The sequence below is a fragment of the Tachyglossus aculeatus genome, unplaced genomic scaffold (assembly GCF_015852505.1).
Source record: "Tachyglossus aculeatus isolate mTacAcu1 unplaced genomic scaffold, mTacAcu1.pri scaffold_131_arrow_ctg1, whole genome shotgun sequence".
Taxonomy (NCBI): Eukaryota; Metazoa; Chordata; class Mammalia; order Monotremata; family Tachyglossidae; genus Tachyglossus; species Tachyglossus aculeatus.
Window position 1 is genome coordinate 64076 of NW_024044860.1, and position 20156 is coordinate 84231.

General features: G+C 41.6%; 1 protein-coding gene across 1 annotated transcript in view; it reads left to right on the forward strand.

The window, feature by feature from the left end:
- Positions 1–1416: 1416 nt before the first annotated feature.
- The window catches only part of LOC119922935 (methylglutaconyl-CoA hydratase, mitochondrial-like), a 70135-nt gene continuing 51395 nt past the window's right edge, over positions 1417–20156 (forward strand). Inside the window, exons 1-3 of the mRNA XM_038742554.1 lie at positions 1417–1498; positions 1882–2067; positions 15610–15677. Coding sequence (XP_038598482.1) covers positions 1417–1498; positions 1882–2067; positions 15610–15677 — 336 coding nt within the window. The remainder of the gene's footprint in view (positions 1499–1881; positions 2068–15609; positions 15678–20156) is intronic.

Consider the following 20156-nt stretch of genomic DNA (forward strand, 5'->3'; position numbering starts at 1 on the left):
GATAGGTACAAGTAAAGTAAATAGAGTAATGAATACGTACAAACATATATACATATATACAGGTGCTGTGGGGAAGGGAAGGAGGTAAGATGAGGGGGATGGAGAGGAAGGAAGGGGCTCAGTCTGGGAAGGCCTCCTGGAGGAGGTGAGCTCTCAGTAGGGCCTCGAAGGGAGGAAGAGAGCTAGTTTGGGAAGATAACGGGCATGCGCATGCGCAGAGGGGTGGCGGGATGGGAGGACGTGCGCGTGCGCAGAGGGTGCGGGACGGACGCACGCATGCGCAGAGGGGAGGGATGGGCAGACCGTTAGATCTCTCCCCCTCAGAATGGGGAGTGGTGCGCGCATGCGCATACGAGGGGGTGGGAGGAGGGGCGCGCATGCGTGGTGGGCTCGGGCCGGTTATTCATTCATTCAGTCGTACTTATTGAGCGCTCAGTGGGGGCGATTGTGCGCTTAATCAATCAATCAATCGTATTTATTGAGCGCTTACTATGTGCAGAGCACTGTACTAAGCGCTTGGGAAGTACAAATTGGCAACACATAGAGACAGTCCCTACCCAACAGTGGGCTCACAGTCTAAAAGGGGGAGACAGAGAACAGAACCAAACATACCAACAAAATAAAATAAATAGGATAGAAATGTACAAGTAAAATAAATAAATAAATAGAGTAATAAATATGTGCAACCGTATATACATATATCCAGGTGCTGTGGGGAAGGGAAGGAGGTAAGATGGGGGATGGAGAGGGGGACGAGGGGGAGAGGAAGGAAGGGGTTCAAACAGCTTCAAAGGGGTTCAAACGGCAGCGCGCATGCGCGGAGCGTTCAGACGGGAAAGGGGAGCGGGCGCGCAGTGAGCGCATTCTGGCTCCGCCCCCCGGCGTTCATGCGCTTTACGGAGCAGCGCGCATGCGCTGAGCGGCCAGACGGGAAGGGGAGCGCGCGCGCGCGCATGCGCGCATGGAGCGGCCATCAGGCCCTATCCCCCCGGTGCGCGTACGCTGAAAGGAGAGGCGCGCATGCGCGGAGCGGCCAGACGGGGAATGGGGCGCGCGCATGAGCGGTCGTCTGAACCCGCTCCCCGCTGCACGTGCGCCGACAGGTGAGGCGCGCATGCGCGGAGCGGCCAGACGGGAACGGGGAGAGGGCGCGCATGCGTGCAGTGAGCGGATTCTGGCTCCCACCTCCGGCCGTCGTGCGCTTTAAGGAGCAGCGCGCATGCGCTGAGCGGCTAGACGGGAAAGGGGTGTCCGCGCGCGTGCGCGCAAATTCTGGCTCCGCCCCCTAGCCTTCGTGCGCTTTATGGAACAGCGCGCATGCGCTGGGCAGCCAGGCGGGAAAGGGGAGCTCGCGCGCATGCGCGCAAGGAGCGATCCTCTGGTCCTACCCTCCCTGCGCTGAAAGGAGATGCGCGCATGCGCAGATCGGCCGGACGGCAAAGGGGAGAGGGCGCGCTTGCGCGCAGGGAGCATATTCTGGCTCCGCCCCCCAACGTTCGTGAGCTTTATGGAGCAGCGCGCATGCGCTGAGCAGCCAGGCGGGAAAGGGGAGCTCGCGCGCATGCGCGCAGGGAGCAGTCGTCTGGCCCTACCCTCCTGGGGTTCGTGCGCTGAAAGAAGAGGCGCGCATGCGCGGATCGGCCGGACGGCAACGGGGAGAGGGCGCGCATGCGCGCAGGGAGCTAATTCTGGCTCCGCCCCCCAACGTTCGTGAGCTTTATGGAGCAGCGCGCATGCGCTGAGCAGCCAGGCGGGAAAGGGGAGCTCTCGCGCATGCGCGCAGGGGGCGGACGTCAGGCCCCGCCGGAGCCCCGCGCGCATGCGCGCAGGGAGGCGGACCGTTAGCTCCCCACTCCCCCTGGGCGTGCCGCGCGTGCGCAGTGCCGGGCCGCGCGCGGGGAAGATGGCGGCGGCCGCGTTGTCGGTGTCGGGCCGGGGGCTGGGGGGGGGTCTGGCGCGGGGCCCGTTTCCGGTTCCGGTGGGGCCCCGGTGCGGTCCGGGGGTGGGGGTCCGAGCCCCGCGACGAGGACGAGCTGAGCCTGCGCTTCCTGCCCGACGAGGACAAAGGTGCCCGGTGGGGGAACGGGGGCGGGGGGGGTACTTCCGGTGACGTCAGGGGCACTCTTGGGACACTTCCGGTCACGCTGGGGTTACGCCGGAGGCACTTCCGGTCACGTCGTGGGTACGCTGGGGGAGCTTCCGGTCACGCCGGGTGCACTTCCGGTCCCCTCGGCGCCACGCTTGGGCTACTTCCGGTTACGTCGGGGTCACGCCGGGGGCACTTCCGGTCACGTCGGGGTCACGCCGCGGCCTGCATCCCTCGCGGGCAGCGCCATAATAATCATCATAATAATAAATCATGGCTTTTACGAGGCGCTTACTATGTGCCAAGCACTGTTCTAGTGATCATAATACTAATAATACTACTTATAATAATGACAATGATGATAGTGATGGCATCTATTAAGCGCTTACCATGTGGCAAGCAATCTTCTAATAATAATAATCATAATATTCTAGTAATAATGATACTAATGATACTACTTATAATAATGATAATAATGATAGTGATGGCATTTATTAAGCGCTTACCATGTGGCAAGCACTCTTCTAATAATAATAATCATAATATTCTAGTAATGATAATGCTAATAATACTACTTATAATAATGATTGTGATGGCATCTATTAAGCGCTTACCACGTGGCAAGCAATCTTCTAATAATAATAATCATAATACTCTAGTAATAATAATACTAATGATACTACTTATAATAATGATAATGATGATTGTGATGGCATCTATTAAGCGCTTACCACGTGGCAAGCAATCTTCTAATAATAATAATCATAATATTCTAGTAATATACTAATAACGCTACTTATAATAATGATAATAATGATAGTGATGGCATCTATTAAGCGCTTACCACGTGGCAAGCAATCTTCTAATAATAATAATATTCTAGTAATAATAATACTAATAATACTACTTATAATAATGATAATAATGATAGTGATGGCATCTATTAAGCGCTTACCATGTGGCAAGCACTCTTCTAATAATAATAATCATAATATTCTAGTAATAATAATACTAATAATACTACTTATAATAATGATTGTGATGGCATCTATTAAGCGCTTACCACGTGGCAAGCAATCTTCTAATAATAATAATCATAATATTCTAGTAATAATAATACTAATGATACTACTTATAATAATGATAATGATTGTGATGGCATCTATTAAGCGCTTACCACGTGGCAAGCAATCTTCTAATAATAATAATCATAATATTCTAGTAATTATAATACTAATGATACTACTTATAAGAATGATAATAATGATTGTGATGACATTTATTAAGCGCTTACCATGTGGCAAGCACTCTTCTAATAATAATAATCATAATATTCTAGTAATAATAATACTAATGATACTACTTATAATAATGATAATGATTGTGATGGCATTTATTAAGCGCTTACCATGTGGCAAGCACTCTTCTAATAATAATAATCATAATATTCTAGTAATGATAATGCTAATAATACTACTTATAATAATGATTGTGATGGCATCTATTAAGCGCTTACCACGTGGCAAGCAATCTTCCAATAATAATAATCATAATACTCTAGTAATAATAATACTAATGATACTACTTATAATAATGATAATGATGATTGTGATGGCATCTATTAAGCGCTTACCACGTGGCAAGCAATCTTCTAATAATAATAATCATAATATTCTAGTAATATACTAATAACGCTACTTATAATAATGATAATAATGATAGTGATGGCATCTATTAAGCGCTTACCACGTGGCAAGCAATCTTCTAATAATAATAATATTCTAGTAATAATAATACTAATAATACTACTTATAATAATGATAATAATGATTGTGATGGCATCTATTAAGCGCTTACCATGTGGCAAGCACTCTTCTAATAATAATAATCATAATATTCTAGTAATGATAATACTAATAATACTACTTATAATAATGATTGTGATGGCATCTATTAAGCGCTTACCACGTGGCAAGCAATCTTCTAATAATAATAATCATAATATTCTAGTAATAATAATACTAATGATACTACTTATAATAATGATAATGACTGTGATGGCATCTATTAAGCGCTTACCACGTGGCAAGCAATCTTCTAATAATAATAATCATAATATTCTAGTAATTATAATACTAATGATACTACTTATAATAATGATAATAATGATTGTGATGACATTTATTAAGCGCTTACCATGTGGCAAGCACTCTTCTAATAATAATAATCATAATATTCTAGTAATAATAATACTAATGATACTACTTATAATAATGATAATGATTGTGATGGCATTTATTAAGCGCTTACCATGTGGCAAGCAATCTTCTAATAATAATAATCATAATATTCTAGTAATAATAATACTAATAATGCTACTTATAATAATGATAATAATGATAGTGATGGCATCTATTAAGCGCTTACCATGTGGCAAGCACTCTTCTAATAATAATAATAGTAATAATAATAATAATAATAAGTCACTATGTGCCAAGCACTGTTCTAGTAATAACAGTGATGATAATAATAGTGATGGCGTTTATTAAGCGCTTACCATGTGGCAAGCACTCTTCTAATAATAATAATAATAGTAATAATAGTAATAATAACAGTCACTATGTGCCAAGCACTGTTCTAGTAATAACAGTGATGATAATACTGATAGTGATGGCCTTTATTAAGCGCTTACCATGTGGCAAGCACTCTTCTAATAATAATAATAATAATGATGGCATTTATGAGGCGCTCACTACGTGCCAAGCACTGTTCTAGTAATAATAATACTAATAATACTACTTATAATAATGATAATACTGATAGTGATGGCATTTATTAAGCGCTTACCGTATGGCAAGCACTCTAATAATAATAATAATAATAATAGTAATAATAACAGTCACTATGTGCCAAGCACTGTTCTAGTAATAACAGTGATGATACTGATAGTGATGGCGTTTATTAAGCACTTACCAGGTGGCAAGCACTCTTCTAATAATAATAATAATAATATTAATAATAATAATAACAGTCACTATGTGCCAAGCACTGTTCTAGTAATAACAGTGACGATAATACTGATAGTGATGGCATTTATTAAGCGCTTACCATGTGGCAAGCACTCATAATATTAATAATGATAATGGCATTTATTAAGCGCTCGCTATGTGCCAACTACTGTTCTAGTAATAACAGTGATGACAATACTGATAGTAATGGCATTTATTAAGCACTTCCCATGTGGCAAGCACTCTTCTAATAATAATAATAATAATGATGATGATGGCATTTATTAAGCGCTCACTATGTGCCAAGCACTGTTCTAGTAATAACAGTGATGATAATAATGATAGTGATGGCATTTATTAAGCGCTTATCATGTGGCAAGCACTCTTATAATAATAATAATAATAATGATAATGATGGCATTTATTAAGCGCTCACTATGTGCCAAGCACTGTTCTAGTAATGATAATACTGATAGTGATGGCGTTTATTAAGCGCTTACCATGTGGCAAGCACTCTAATAATAATAATAATGATGATGATGGCATTTATTAAGCGCTTACTATGTGCCAACTACTGTTTTAGTAATAACAGTGATGATAATACTGATAGTGATGGTGTTTATTAAGCGCTTACCATGTGGCAAGCACTCTTCTAATAATAATCATCATGATGATGATGGCATTTATTAAGCGCTTACTATGTGCCAAGCACTGTTCTGGTAATAGCAGTGATGATAATACTGATAGTGATGGCGTTTATTAAGCGCTTACCATGTGGCAAGCACTCTTCTAGTAATAATAATAATGATAATAATGGCATTTATTAAGCGCTCACTATGTGCCAAGCAGTGCTCTAGTAATAACAGTGACGATGATACTGATAGTGATGGCGTTTATTAAGCGCTTACCATGTGGCACTCTTCTAATAATAATAATAATCATCATAATAATGATGATGGCATTTATTAGGCGCTCACTATGTGCCAAGCCCTGTTCTAGTAATAGCAGTGATGATAATACTGATAGTGATGGCGTTTATTAAGCGCTTACCATGTGGCAAGCACTCTTCTAGTAATAATAATAATGATACTAATGGCATTTATTAAGCGCTCACTATGTGCCAAGCACTGTTCTAGTAATAACAGTGATGATAATACTGATAGTGATGGTGTTTATTAAGCGCTTACCATGTGGCAAGCACTCTTATAATAATAATAATAATGATGATGGCATTTATTAAGCGCTCAATATGTGCCAACTACTGTTCTAGTAAGAACAGTGACGATAATACTGATAGTGATGGCGTTTATTAAGCGCTTAGCATGTGGCAAGCACTCTTATAATAATAATAATAATGGCATTTATTAAGCGCTTACTATGTGCCAACTACTGTTCTAGTAATAACAGTGACGATAATACTGATAGTGATGGCGTTTATTAAGCGCTTAGCATGTGGCAAGCACTCTTATAATAATAATAATAATAATGATGGCATTTATTAAGCGCTCACTATGTGCCAACTACTGTTCTAGTAATAACAGTGATGATAATACTGATAGTGATGGCGTTTATTAAGCGCTTACCATGTGGCAAGCACTCTTCTAATAATAATAATAATAATGATAATGATGGCATTTATTAAGCGCTCACTATGTGCCAACTACTGTTCTGGTAATAACAGTGATGATAGTGCTGATAGTGATGGCGTTTATTAAGCGCTTACCATGTGGCAAGCACTCTTCTAATAATCATAATAATAATAAATGATGGCATTTATTAAGCGCTTACTATGTGCCAAGCACTGTTCTAGTAATAACAGTGATGATAATACTGATAGTGATGGTGTTTATTAAGCGCTTACCATGTGGCAAGCACTCTTATAATAATAATAATCATCATCATAATAATGATGGTGGCATTTATTAAGCGCTCACTATGTGCCAAGCACTGTTCTAGTAATAGCAGTGATGATAATACTGATAGTGATGGCGTTTATTAAGCGCTTACCATGTGACAAGCACTCTTCTAGTAATAATAATAATAATAATGATAATGATGGCATTTATTAAGCGCTCACTGTGTGCCAACTACTGTTCTAGTAATAACAGTGATGATAATACTGATAGCGATGGTGTTTATTAAGCGCTTACCATATGACAAGCACTCTTCTAGTAATAATAATAATAATAATGATAATGATGGCATTTATTAAGCGCTCACTGTGTGCCAAGCACTGTTCTAGTAATAACAGTGATGACAATACTGATAGTGATGGCGTTTATTAAGCGCTTACCATGTGGCGAGCACTCTTATAATAATAATAATGGCATTTATTAAGTGCTTACAATGTCCCAAGCACTGTTCTAGTAATAACAGTGATAATACTGATAGTGATGGCATTTATTGAGCGCTTACCATGTGGCAAACACTCTTATAACAATAATAATAATAATGGCATTTATTAAGCGCTTACTATGTGCCAAGCACTGTTCTAGTAATAGCAGTCAGGGTAATACTGATGGTGATGGCGTTTATTAAGCGCTTACCATGTGGCAAGCACTCTTATAACAATAATAATAATAATGGCATTTATTAAGCGCTTACTATGTGCCAAGCACTGTTCTAGTAATAGCAGTCAGGGTAATACTGATGGTGATGGCGTTTATTAAGCGCTTACCATGTGGCAAGCACTCTTCTAATAATAATAATAATGATAATGATGGCATTTATTAAGCGCTCACTATGTGCCAACTACTGTTCTAGTAATAACAGTGATGATAATGCTGATAGTGATGGCCTTTATTAAGCGCTTACCATGTGGCAAGCACTCTTCTAATAATAATAATCATCATCATAATGATGATGGTGGCATTTATTAAGCGCTTACTATGTGCCAAGCACTGTTCTAGTAATAAGTGATGATAATAGTGATAGTGATGGCGTTTATTAAGCGCTTACCATGTGGCAAGCACTCATAATAATAATAATAATAATGATAATGATGGCATTTATTAAGCGCTCACTATGTGCCAACTACTGTTCTAGTAATAACAGTGACGATAATACTGATAGTGATGGCGTTTATTAAGCGCTTACCATGTGGCAAGCACTCTTATAAAAATAATAATAATAATAATAATAATAATGACATTTATTTATTAAGTGCTCACTATGTGCCAAGCCCTGTTCTAGTAATAACAGTCATGATGATAGTGATGGCATTTATTAAGCACTTACCATGTGGCAAGCACTCTTATAACAATAATAATAATAGTAATAATGGCATTTATTAAGCGCTTGCTATGTGCCAAGCACTGTTCTGGTGATAACAGTGATGATAATACTGATAGTGATGGCGTTTATTAAGTGCTTACCATGTGGCAAGCACTCTAATGATAATAATGATAATGGCATTTATTAAGCGCTTGCTATGTGCCAAGCACTGTTCTAGTAATAACAGTAATGATAATACTGATAATGAAGGCACTTATTAAGCGCTTACCATGTGCCAAGCACTGTTCTAAGCGCTGGGGGGGATACAAGGTGATTGGGTTGTCCCACGCGGGGCTCACAGTCTCAATCCCCATTAGACAGATAATAATAATAATAATAATAATAATAATAATAATAATAATAACGGCATTTGTTAAGCGCTTACTATGTGCCAAGCACTGTTCTAAGCGCTGGAGAAGGCTCTGTGTTTTAATGTGACCTCCCTAGCGCTTAGGACAGTGCTTGGCACATAGTAAGCGCTTAATAAATGCCTTTATTATTATTATTATTATCATTATTATTGTTATTTCCCACTGAGCCCTGCGGCGTCTCTTCTCTATAGAGAAGCCCCTGTGTTTTAATGTGACCTCCCCAGTGCTTAGGACAGTGCTTGGCACATAGTAAGTGCTTAATAAATGCCATTATTATTATTATTATTATTATTATTATTATTATTATAGTAAGCGCTTAATAAATGCCATTATTATTATTATTATCATTATTATGATTATTTCCCACTGAGCCCCGTTGCTTCTCTTCTCTATAGAGAAGCCCCTGTGTTTTAATGTGACCTCCCCAGCGCTTAGGACAGTGCTTGGCACATAGTAAGCGCTTAATAAATGCAATTATCATTATTATTATTATTATTATTATAGTAAGCACTTAATAAATGCCATTATTATTATTATTATTATTATGATTATTATTATTTCCCCCTGAGCCCTGCTGCTTCTCTTCTCTATAGAGAAGCCCCTGTGTTTTAATGTAACCTCCCCAGCGCTTAGGACAGTGCTGGGCACATAGTAAGCGCTTAATAAATGCCATTATCATTATTATTATTATTATAGTAAGTGCTTAATGAATGCCATTATTATTAATATTATCATTATTATTATCATTATTTCCCACTGAGCCCCGCTGTTTCTCTATAGAGAAGGCTCTGTGTTTCAATGTGACCTCCCCAGCGCTTAGGACAGTGCTTGGCACATAGTACATAGTAAGCGCTTAATAAATGCCATTATTATTATTATTATTATAGTAAGTGCTTAATAAATGCCATTATTTATTTATTATTATTATTATTATTATTATTCTTATTTCCCACTGAGCCCCGCTGCTTCTCTTCTCTATAGAGAAGCCCCTGTGTTTTAATGTGACCTCCCCAGCGCTTAGGACGGTGCTTGGCACATAGTAAGCGCTTAATAAATGCTATTATTATTATTATCATTATTATTATCATTATTATTATTATTATTATTATTATTTCCCACTGAGCCCCGCTGCTTCTCTTCTCTATAGAGAAGCCCCTGTGTTTTAATGTGGCCTCCCCAGCGCTTAGGACAGTGCTTGGCACATAGTAAGCGCTTAATAAATGCCATTATCATTATTATTATTATTATTATTGTAAGGGCTTAATAAATGCCATTATTATTATTATTATTTTTATTATTATGTCCCACTGAGCCCCGCTGCTTCTCTTCTATATAGAGAAGCCTCTGTGTTTTAATGCAACCTCCCCAGCGCTTAGGACAGTGCTTGGCACATAGTAAGTGCTTAATAAATGCCATTATCATTATTATCATTATTATTATTATCATTATTATTGTAGTAAGCGCTTAATAAATGCCATTATTATCATTATTATTATTATTTCCCACTGAGCCCTGCTGCTACTCTTCTATATATAGAAGGCTCTGTGTTTTAATATGTAACCTCCCCAGCGCTTAGGACGGTGCTTGGCACATAGTAAGCGCTTCATAAATGCCATTCATTATTATTATTATTATCATTATTATCATTATTATTATTATTTCCCACTGAGCCCCGCTGCTTCTCTTCTCTATAGAGAAGCCCCTGTGTTTTAATGTAACCTCCCCAGCGCTTAGGACAGTGCTTGGCACATAGTGAGCGCTTAATAAATGCCATTTATTATTATTATTATTATTATCATTATTATTATTATTATTTCCCACTGAGCCACGCTGCTTCTCCTATATAATAATAATAATAATAATAATAATAATAATAATAATAATAATAATGGCATTTGTTAAGCGCTTACTATGTGCAAAGCACCGTTCTAAGCACTGGAGAAGGCTCTGTGTTTTAATGTGACCTCCCCAGCGCTTAGGACAGTGCTTGGCACATAGTAAGTGCTTAATAAATGCCATTATTATTATTATTATTATTATTATTATTATTATTATTGTTATTATTTCCCCCTGAGCCCCGCTGCTTCTCTTCTCTATAGAGAAGCCCCTGTGTTTTAATGTGACCCCCCCCCCCCAGCGCTTAGGACAGTGCTTGGCACATAGTAAGCGCTTAATAAATGCCATTATTATTATTATTATTATTATTATTATTATTATTATTTCCCACTGAGCCACACTGCTTCTCTTCTATATAATAATAAGCACTTACTATGTGTAAAGCACTGTTCTAAGCGCTGGAGAAGCCCCTGTGTTTTAATGTGACCTCCCCAGCACTTAGGACAGTGCTTGGCACATAGTAAGCGCTTAATAAATGCCATTATCGTTATTATTATTATTATTATAGTAAGTGCTTAATAAATGCCGTTATTATTATTAATATTATCATTATTATTATTATTATTATTTCCCACTGAGCTCCGCTGCTTCTCTTCTCTATAGAGAAGCCCCTGTGTTTTAATATGACCTCCCCAGCGCTTAGGACAGTGCTTGGCACATAGTAAGCGCTTAATAAATGCCATTATTATTATTATTATTATTATTATTATTTCCCACTGAGCCATGCTGCTTCTCTTCTATATGATAATAATAATAATGATAATAATAATAATAATAATAATGGCATTTGTTAAGCACTTACTATGTGCCAAGCACTGTTCTAAGCACTGAAAAAGGCTCTGTGTTTTAATGTGACCCCCCCCAGCGCTTAGGACAGTGCTTGGCACATAGTAAGCACTTAATAAATGCCATTATTATTATGATTATTATTATGATTATTATTATTATTTCCCACTGAGCTCCGCTGCTTCTCTTCTATATAGAGAAGGCTCTGTGTTTTAATGCGACCTCCCCAGCCCTTAGGACAGTGCTTGGCACATAGTAAGCGCTTAATAAATGCTATTATTATTATTATCATTATTATCATTATCATTATTATTATTATTATTTCCCACTGAGCCCCGCTGCTTCTCTTCTATATAGAGAAGGCCCTGTGTTGTAATGTAACCTCCCCAGCACTTAGGACAGTGCTTGGCACATAGTAAGTGCTTAATAAATGCCATTATTTATTATTATTAATAATAATAATAATAGTAAGCGCTTAATAAATGCCATTATTATTATTATTATTATTATCATTATTATTGTTATTATTATTGTTTCTCACTGAGCCCCGCTGCTTCTCTTCTATATAGAGAAGCCCCTGTGTTTTAATGCGACCTCCCCAGCGCTTAGGACAGTGCTTGGCACATAGTAAGCACTTAATAAATGCCATTATTATTATTATTATTATCATTATTATTATAGTAAGCGCTTAACAAATGCCATTCTTATTATTATTATTATTATTATTATTATTATTATTATTATTTCCCACTGAGCCCTGCTGCTTCTCTTCTATATAGAGAAGCCCCTGTGTTTTAATGTGACCTCCCCAGTACTTAGGACAGTGCTGGGCACATAGTAAGTGCTTCATAAATGCCATTTATTATTATTATTATTATCATTATTATTATAGTAAGCGCTTAATAAATGCCATTATTATCATTACTATTATTATTTCCCACTGAGCCTCGCTGCTACTCTTCTATATATAGAAGGCTCTGTGTTTTAATATGTAACCTCCCCAGCGCTTAGGAGGGTGCTTTGCACATAGTAAGCGCTTAATAAATGCTATTATTATTATTATCATTATTATTATTATTATTATTATTATTTCCCACTGAACCCCGCTGCTTCTCTTCTCTATAGAGAAGCCCCTGTGTTTTAATGTAACCTCCCCAGCACTTAGGACAGTGCTTGGCACATAGCGCTTAACAAATGCCATTATCATTATTATTATTATTATTATTATTATAGTAAGCACTTAATAAATGCCATTATTAATAATATTATTATCATTATTTCCCACTGAACCCCGCTGCTTCTCTTCTATATAGAGAAGGCCCTGTGTTTTAATGTGACCTCCCCAGCGCTTAGGACGGTGCTTGGCACGTAGTAAGCGCTTAATAAATGCCATTATTATTATTATTATAGTAAGCGCTTAATAAATGCCATTATTATTATTATTATTATTATTATGATCATCACTATTATCATTATTATTATGATTTCCCACTGAGCCCCGCTGCTTCTCTTCTCTATAGAGAAGCCCCTATGTTTTAATGTGACCTCCCCAGCGCTTAGGACAGTGCTTGGCACATAGTAAGCGCTTAATAAATGCCATTATTTATTATTATTATTATTAATAATAATAATAGTAAGCGCTTAATAAATGCCATTACTATCATTATTATTATTATTATCATTATTATTGTTATTATTATTGTTTCTCACCGAGCCCCGCTGCTTCTCTTCTCTATAGAGAAGCCCCTGTGTTTTAATGTGGCCTCCCCAGCGCTTAGGACAGTGCTTGGCACATAGTAAGTGCTTAATAAATGCTATTATTATTATTATCATTATTATTTTTATTATTATTATTTCTCACTGAGCCACGCTGCTTCTCTTCTATATAGAGAAGCCCCTATGTTTTAATGTGACCTCCCCAGCGCTTAGGACAGTGCTGGGCACATAGTAAGCGCTTAATAAATGCCATTATTTATTAATAATAATAATAATAGTAAGCACTTAATAAATGCCATTATTATCATTATTATTATTATCATTATTATTGTTATTATTATTATTTCTCACTGAGCCCCGCTGCTTCTCTTCTCTATAGAGAAGCCCCTGTCTTTTAATGTGACCTCCCCAGCGCTTAGGACGGTGCTTGGCACATAGTAAGCGCTTAATAAATACCATTATTTTTATTATTATTATTATTATTAATAATAATAGTAAGCGCTTAATAAATGCCATTATTATTATCATTATTATGATTATTATGATTATTATTATTATTTCCCACTGAGCCCCGCTGCTTCTCTTCTCTATAGAGAAGCCCCTGTGTTTTAATGTAACCTCCCCAGCGCTTAGGACAGTGCTTGGCACATAGTTAGCGCTTAACAAATGCCATTATCATTATTATTATTATTATTATTATTATTATTATTATTATAGTAAGCACTTAATAAATGCCATTATTATTAATATTATTATTATTATCATTATTTCCCACTGAACCCCGCTGCTTCTCTTCTATATAGAGAAGGCCCTGTGTTTTAATGTGACCTCCCCAGCGCTTAGGACGGTGCTTGGCATGTAGTAAGCGCTTAATAAATGCCATTATTATTATTATTATAGTAAGCGCTTAATAAATGCCATTATTATTATTATTATTATTATCATTATTATGATCATCATTATTATCATTATTATTATGATTTCCCACTGAGCCCCGCTGCTTCTCTTCTCTATAGAGAAGCCCCTGTGTTTCAATGTGACCTCCCCAGCGCTTAGGACAGTGCTTGGCACATAGTAAGCGCTTAATAAATACCATTATTTATTATTATTATTATTAATAATAATAATAGTAAGCGCTTAATAAATGCCATTATTATTATTATCATTATTATTGTTATTATTATTGTTTCTCACTGAGCCCCGCTGCTTCTCTTCTCTATAGAGAAGCCCCTGTGTTTTAATGTGACCTCCCCAGCGCTTAGGATGGTGCTTGGCACATAGTAAGCGCTTAATAAATGCCATTATTATTATCATTATTATTATTATTATTATTATTATTATCATTATTATTATGATTTCCCACTGAGCCCCGCTGCTTCTCTTCTCTATAGAGAAGCCCCTGTGTTTTAATGTGACCTCCCCAGCGCTTAGGACAGTGCTTGGCACATAGTTAGCGCTTAATAAATGCCATTATCATTATTATTATTATTATTATTATCATTATTATTATTATTGTTATTATTATTTCCCACCGAGCCCCGCTGCTTTCTCTTCTGTATAGAGAAGCCCCTGTGTTTTAATGCGACCTCCCCAGCGCTTAGGACGGTGCTTGGCACATAGTAAGCGCTTAATAAATGCCATTATTCATTATTATTATTATTAATAATAATAATAGTAAGCGCTTAATAAATGCCATTATTATTATTATTATCATTATTATTGTTATTATTATTGTTTCTCACTGGGCCCCGCTGCTTCTCTTCTATATAGAGAAGGCTCTGTGTTCTTTAATGTAACCTCCCCAGCGCTTAGGACAGTGCTGGGCACATAGTTAGCGCTTAATAAATGCCATTATCATTATTATCATTATTATTATTATTATCATTATCATTATTATTATTATTGTTATTATTATTTCCCACCGAGCCCCGCTGCTTTCTCTTCTCTATAGAGAAGCCCCTGTGTTTTAATGCGTTGGCACATAGTAAGCGCTTCATAAACACCATTATTTATTATTATTATTATTAATAATAATAATAGTAAGCGCTTAATAAATGCCATTATTATTATTATTATCATTATTATTGTTATTATTATTGTTTCTCACTGGGCCCCGCTGCTTCTCTTCTATATAGAGAAGGCTCTGTGTTCTTTAATGTAACCTCCCCAGTGCTTAGGACAGTGCTGGGCACATAGTTAGCGCTTAATAAATGCCATTATCATTATTATTATTATTATTATTATTATTATCATTATCATTATTATTATTATTGTTATTATTATTTCCCACCGAGCCCCGCTGCTTTCTCTTCTCTATAGAGAAGCCCCTGTGTTTTAATGCGTTGGCACATAGTAAGCGCTTCATAAACACCATTATTTATTATTAATAATAATAATAATAATAAAATTAATAATAACAATAATAATAATAATAATAATAATAATAATAATAATAATAATCTGTTCTCCGCAGGCATCGCCGTGCTGGGCCTGAACCGGCCGCAAGCCAAGAACGCCCTGAGCTGGAACCTCATCAAGCAGGTGGGGCCCGCGGACCCGTCCCCCCCCCCCCCCAAGCGTCCAGCACAGCGTCCAGCACAGCGTCCAGCACAGCGCCGCGCACACGGCAGACGCCCCTCTGTCCCCGGGATCTCCCCCCCCCCCCACCCCATCCCCTCGCACGATAACCATAATAATAACGATGAGGGTGGCATTGGGGAGGCGCTTACTAGGTGCCAAGCACTGTGCTAAGCGCCCGGGAGAGACGAGGCGATGAGGTGGTCCCCCCCGGGGGGCTCCCGGTCTTCATCCCCATTTGACAGAGGGGGAAACTGAGGCCCGGATTATATTAATAATGATGAAGAAGGTACTTGGGAAAATAGGAATGATGGTCACGATGGTATTCGTTAAGCGCTTACTATGTGCCGAGCACTGTGCTAAGCGCCGGAGGGGGATGCGAGGTGATGAGGTTGTCCCCCGGGGGGCTCCCGGTCTTCATCCCCATTTGACAGAGGGGGAAACTGAGGCCCGGATTATATTAATGATGATGAAGATGGTACTTGGGGAAATAAGAATGATGATCACGATGGTATTCGTTAAGCGCTTACTATGTGCCGAGCACTGTGCTAAGCGCCCGGGAGAGACGAGGCGATGAGGTTGTCCCCCGGGGGGCTCCCGGTCTTCATCCCCATTTGACAGAGGGGGAAACTGAGGCCCGGATTATATTAATGATGATGAAGATGGTACTTGGGAAAATAGGAATGATGGTCACGATGGTATTCGTTAAGCGCTTACTATGTGCCGAGCACTGTGGTAAGCGCCGGGGAGGTCACAAGGTGATGAGGTGGTCCCCCGAGGGGCTCCCGGTCTTCGTCCCCATTTGACAGAGGAGGAAACTGAGGCCCAGAGAAGGGAAGTGACTCGCCCAAGGTCACACAGCTGACAATAATAACAATAATAATAATAATAATAATAATAATAATAATAATAATGATGGCATTTATTAAGCGCCTACTATGTGCCAAGCACTGTGCTAAGCGCCGGGGGGGTCACAAGGTGATGAGGTTGTCCCCCGGGGGGCTCACGGTCTTCATCCCCATTTGACAGAGGAGGAAACTGAGGCCCAGAGAAGGGAAGTGACTGGCCCAAAGTCACACAGCCGACAAGTGGCGGAGCCGGGATTATAATAATAATGATGATGATGGCATTTATTAAGCGCTTACTATGTGCCGAGCACTGTGCTAAGCGCCGGGGAGGTCACAAGGTGATGAGGTTGTCCCCCGGGGGGCTCACGGTCTTCATCCCCATTTGACAGAGGGGGAAACTGAGGCCCGGATTATATTAATGATGATGAAGATGGCACTTGGGGAAGTGGGAATGATGGTCACGATGGTATTCGTTAAGCGCTTACTATGTGCCGAGCACTGTGCTAAGCGCCGGAGGGGGATGCGAGGTGATGAGGTTGTCCCCCGGGGGGCTCCCGGTCTTCATCCCCATTTGACAGAGGGGGAAACTGAGGCCCGGATTATATTAATAATGATGAAGAAGGTACTTGGGAAAATAGGAATGATGGTCACGATGGTATTCGTTAAGCGCTTACTATGTGCCGAGCACTGTGCTAAGCGCCGGAGGGGGATGCGAGGTGATGAGGTTGTCCCCCGGGGGGCTCCCGGTCTTCATCCCCATTTGACAGAGGGGGAAACTGAGGCCCGGATTATATTAATGATGATGAAGATGGCACTTGGGGAAGTGGGAATGATGGTCACGATGGTATTTGTTAAGCGCTTACTATGTGCCGAGCACTGTGCTAAGCGCCGGGGGGGTTACAAGGTGATGAGGGTGTCCCCCGGGGGGCTCCCGGTCTCCGTCCCCATTTGACAGAGGGGGAAACTGAGGCCCGGATTATATTAATGATGATGAAGATGGCACTTGGGGAAGTGGGAATGATGGTCACGATGGTATTTGTTAAGCGCTTACTATGTGCCGAGCACTGTGCTAAGCGCCGGGGGGGTTACAAGGTGATGAGGGTGTCCCCCGGGGGGCTCCCGGTCTCCGTCCCCATTTGACAGAGGGGGAAACTGAGGCCCAGAGAAGGGAAGTGACTGGCCCAAGGTCACACGGCCGACAAGTGGTGGAGCCGGGATTATAATAATAATGATGATGATGATGGCATTTGTTAAGCGCTTACTATGTGCCAAGCACTGTACTGAGCGCCGGGGGAGAGACAAGGTGATGAGGTGGTCCCCCGGGGGGCTCCCAGTCTTCTTCCCCATTTGACAGAGGGGGAAACTGAGGCCCAGATGATATTAATAATGATGATGGTATTTGGGAAGCGCTCAGTAGGTGCCAAGCACTGTGCTAAGTGCTGGGGAGAGACAAGGTGATGGGGTTGTCCCCCGGGGGGCTCCCGGTCTTCATCCCCATTTGACAGAGGAGGAAACTGAGGCCCAGAGAATAATAATAATAATGGTGGCATTTATTAAGCGCTTACTATGTGCCAAGCACTGTGCTAAGCGCTGGGGGAGAGACAAGGTGATGAGGTTGTCCCCGGGGGGGCTCCCGGGCTTCATCCCCATTTGACAGGGGAGGAAACTGAGGCCCAGAGAAGGGAAGTGACTCGCCCAAAGTCGCACAGCTGACAGTCGGCGGAGCCGGGATTCGAACCCAGGACCTCGGACTCCCAAGCCCGGGCTCTTTCCACGGAGCCGCGCTGCTTCTTATCCGTCCATCCATCCATAATAATAAGAATAATGATGGCATTTATTAAGCGCTTACTATGTGCCAAGCACTGTGCTAAGCGCCGGGGGGTTACAAGGTGATGGGGTGGTCCCACGGGGGGCTCCCGGTCTCCATCCCCATTTGACAGAGGAGGAAACTGAGGCCCAGATTATAAAAATAATAATAATGGTGGCATTTATTAAGCGCTTACTATGTGCCAAGCACTGCGCTAAGCGCCGGGGGGGTCACAAGGTGATGAGGTTGTCCCCCGGGGGGCTCCCGGGCTTCATCCCCATTTTCCAGATGAGGGAACTGAGGCCCAGAGAATAATAATAATAATAATAATGATGGCATTTATGAAGCGCTTACTATGTGCCAAGCACTGGTCTAAGCGCCGGGGAGGTCACAAGGTGATGGGGTTGTCCCCCGGGAGGGCTCCCGGTCTTCATCCCCATTTTCCAGATGAGGCAACTGAGGCCCAGAGAAGGGAAGCGACCAGCCCAAAGTCACCCAGCTGACAGTCGGCGGAGCCGGGATTCGAACCCGCGGCCTCGGACTCCGAAACCCGGGCTCTCTCCCCTGAGCCGCGCCATCGGCGGGATGTACTGAGCACCTCCGGCGGGCGGGGCAGCGTACTGAGCGCTGGGGAGGGGACCGGGTGTGGACGCTCCTCGCCGCCAGCGAGCGCTTAGTACAGTGCTCCGCACACGGAAAGCGCTCAATAAGTACGATTGAATGAATGAATGAACCATCCATGTATCCGGGCTCTGTACTGAGCGCCTCCTGGGAGCAGGGCGCTGCGCTAAGCGCCGGGGGGAGGCCAATAAAGCGAGAAACGGACCCATTTCCCTGCCCACAATCATCATCAATCGTACTTATTGGGCGCTTACTATGTGCAGAGCACTGTACTGAGCGCTTCCTGTGAGCAGGGCGCTGTGCTAAGCGCCGGGGGGAGGACAATAAAGCGAGAAACGCACCCCTTCCCTCCTCATAATCATCATCAATCGTATTTATTGAGCGCTTACTAGGTGCAGAGCACTGTACTGAGCGCCTACATGACGAGGTCCCGGTGTAGAGGAGGGGAGGCGGACGCCGTCCATCCCTCCGGGCTCTGTACTGAGCGCTCCCTGGGAGCTGGGCACTGTGCTGAGCGCCGGGGGGAGGACAATAAAGCGAAAATCGAACCCGTTCCCTCCTCACAATCATCATCAATCGTATATATCGAGCGCTTACTATGTGCAGAGCACTGTACTGAGCGCTTCCTGTGAGCAGGGCGCTGTGCTAAGCGCCGGGGGGAGGACAATAAAGCGAGAAACGCACCCCTTCCCTCCTCACAATCATCATCAATCGTATTTATTGAGCGCTTACTAGGTGCAGAGCACTGTACTGAGCGCCTACACGATGAGGTCCCGGTGTAGAGGAGGGGAGGCAGACGCCATCCATCCCTCCGGGCTCTGTACTGAGCGCTCCCCGGGAGCAGGGCGCTGTGCTAAGCGCCGGGGGGAGGCCGATAAAGCGAGAATCGAACCCGTTCCCTCCTCACAATCATGATCAATCGTATTTATTGAGCGCTTACTAGGTGCAGAGCACTGTACTGAGCGCTTACACGACGAGGTCACGGTGTAGAGGAGGGGAGGCAGACGCCATCCATCCCTCCGGGCTCTGTACTGAGCGCTCCCCGGGAGCAGGGCGCTGTGCTAAGCGCCCGGGGGGGAGGACAATAAAGCGAAAATCGAACCCGTTCCCTCCGCACAATCATCATCAATCGTATTTATTGAGCGCTTACTAGGTGCGGAGCACTGT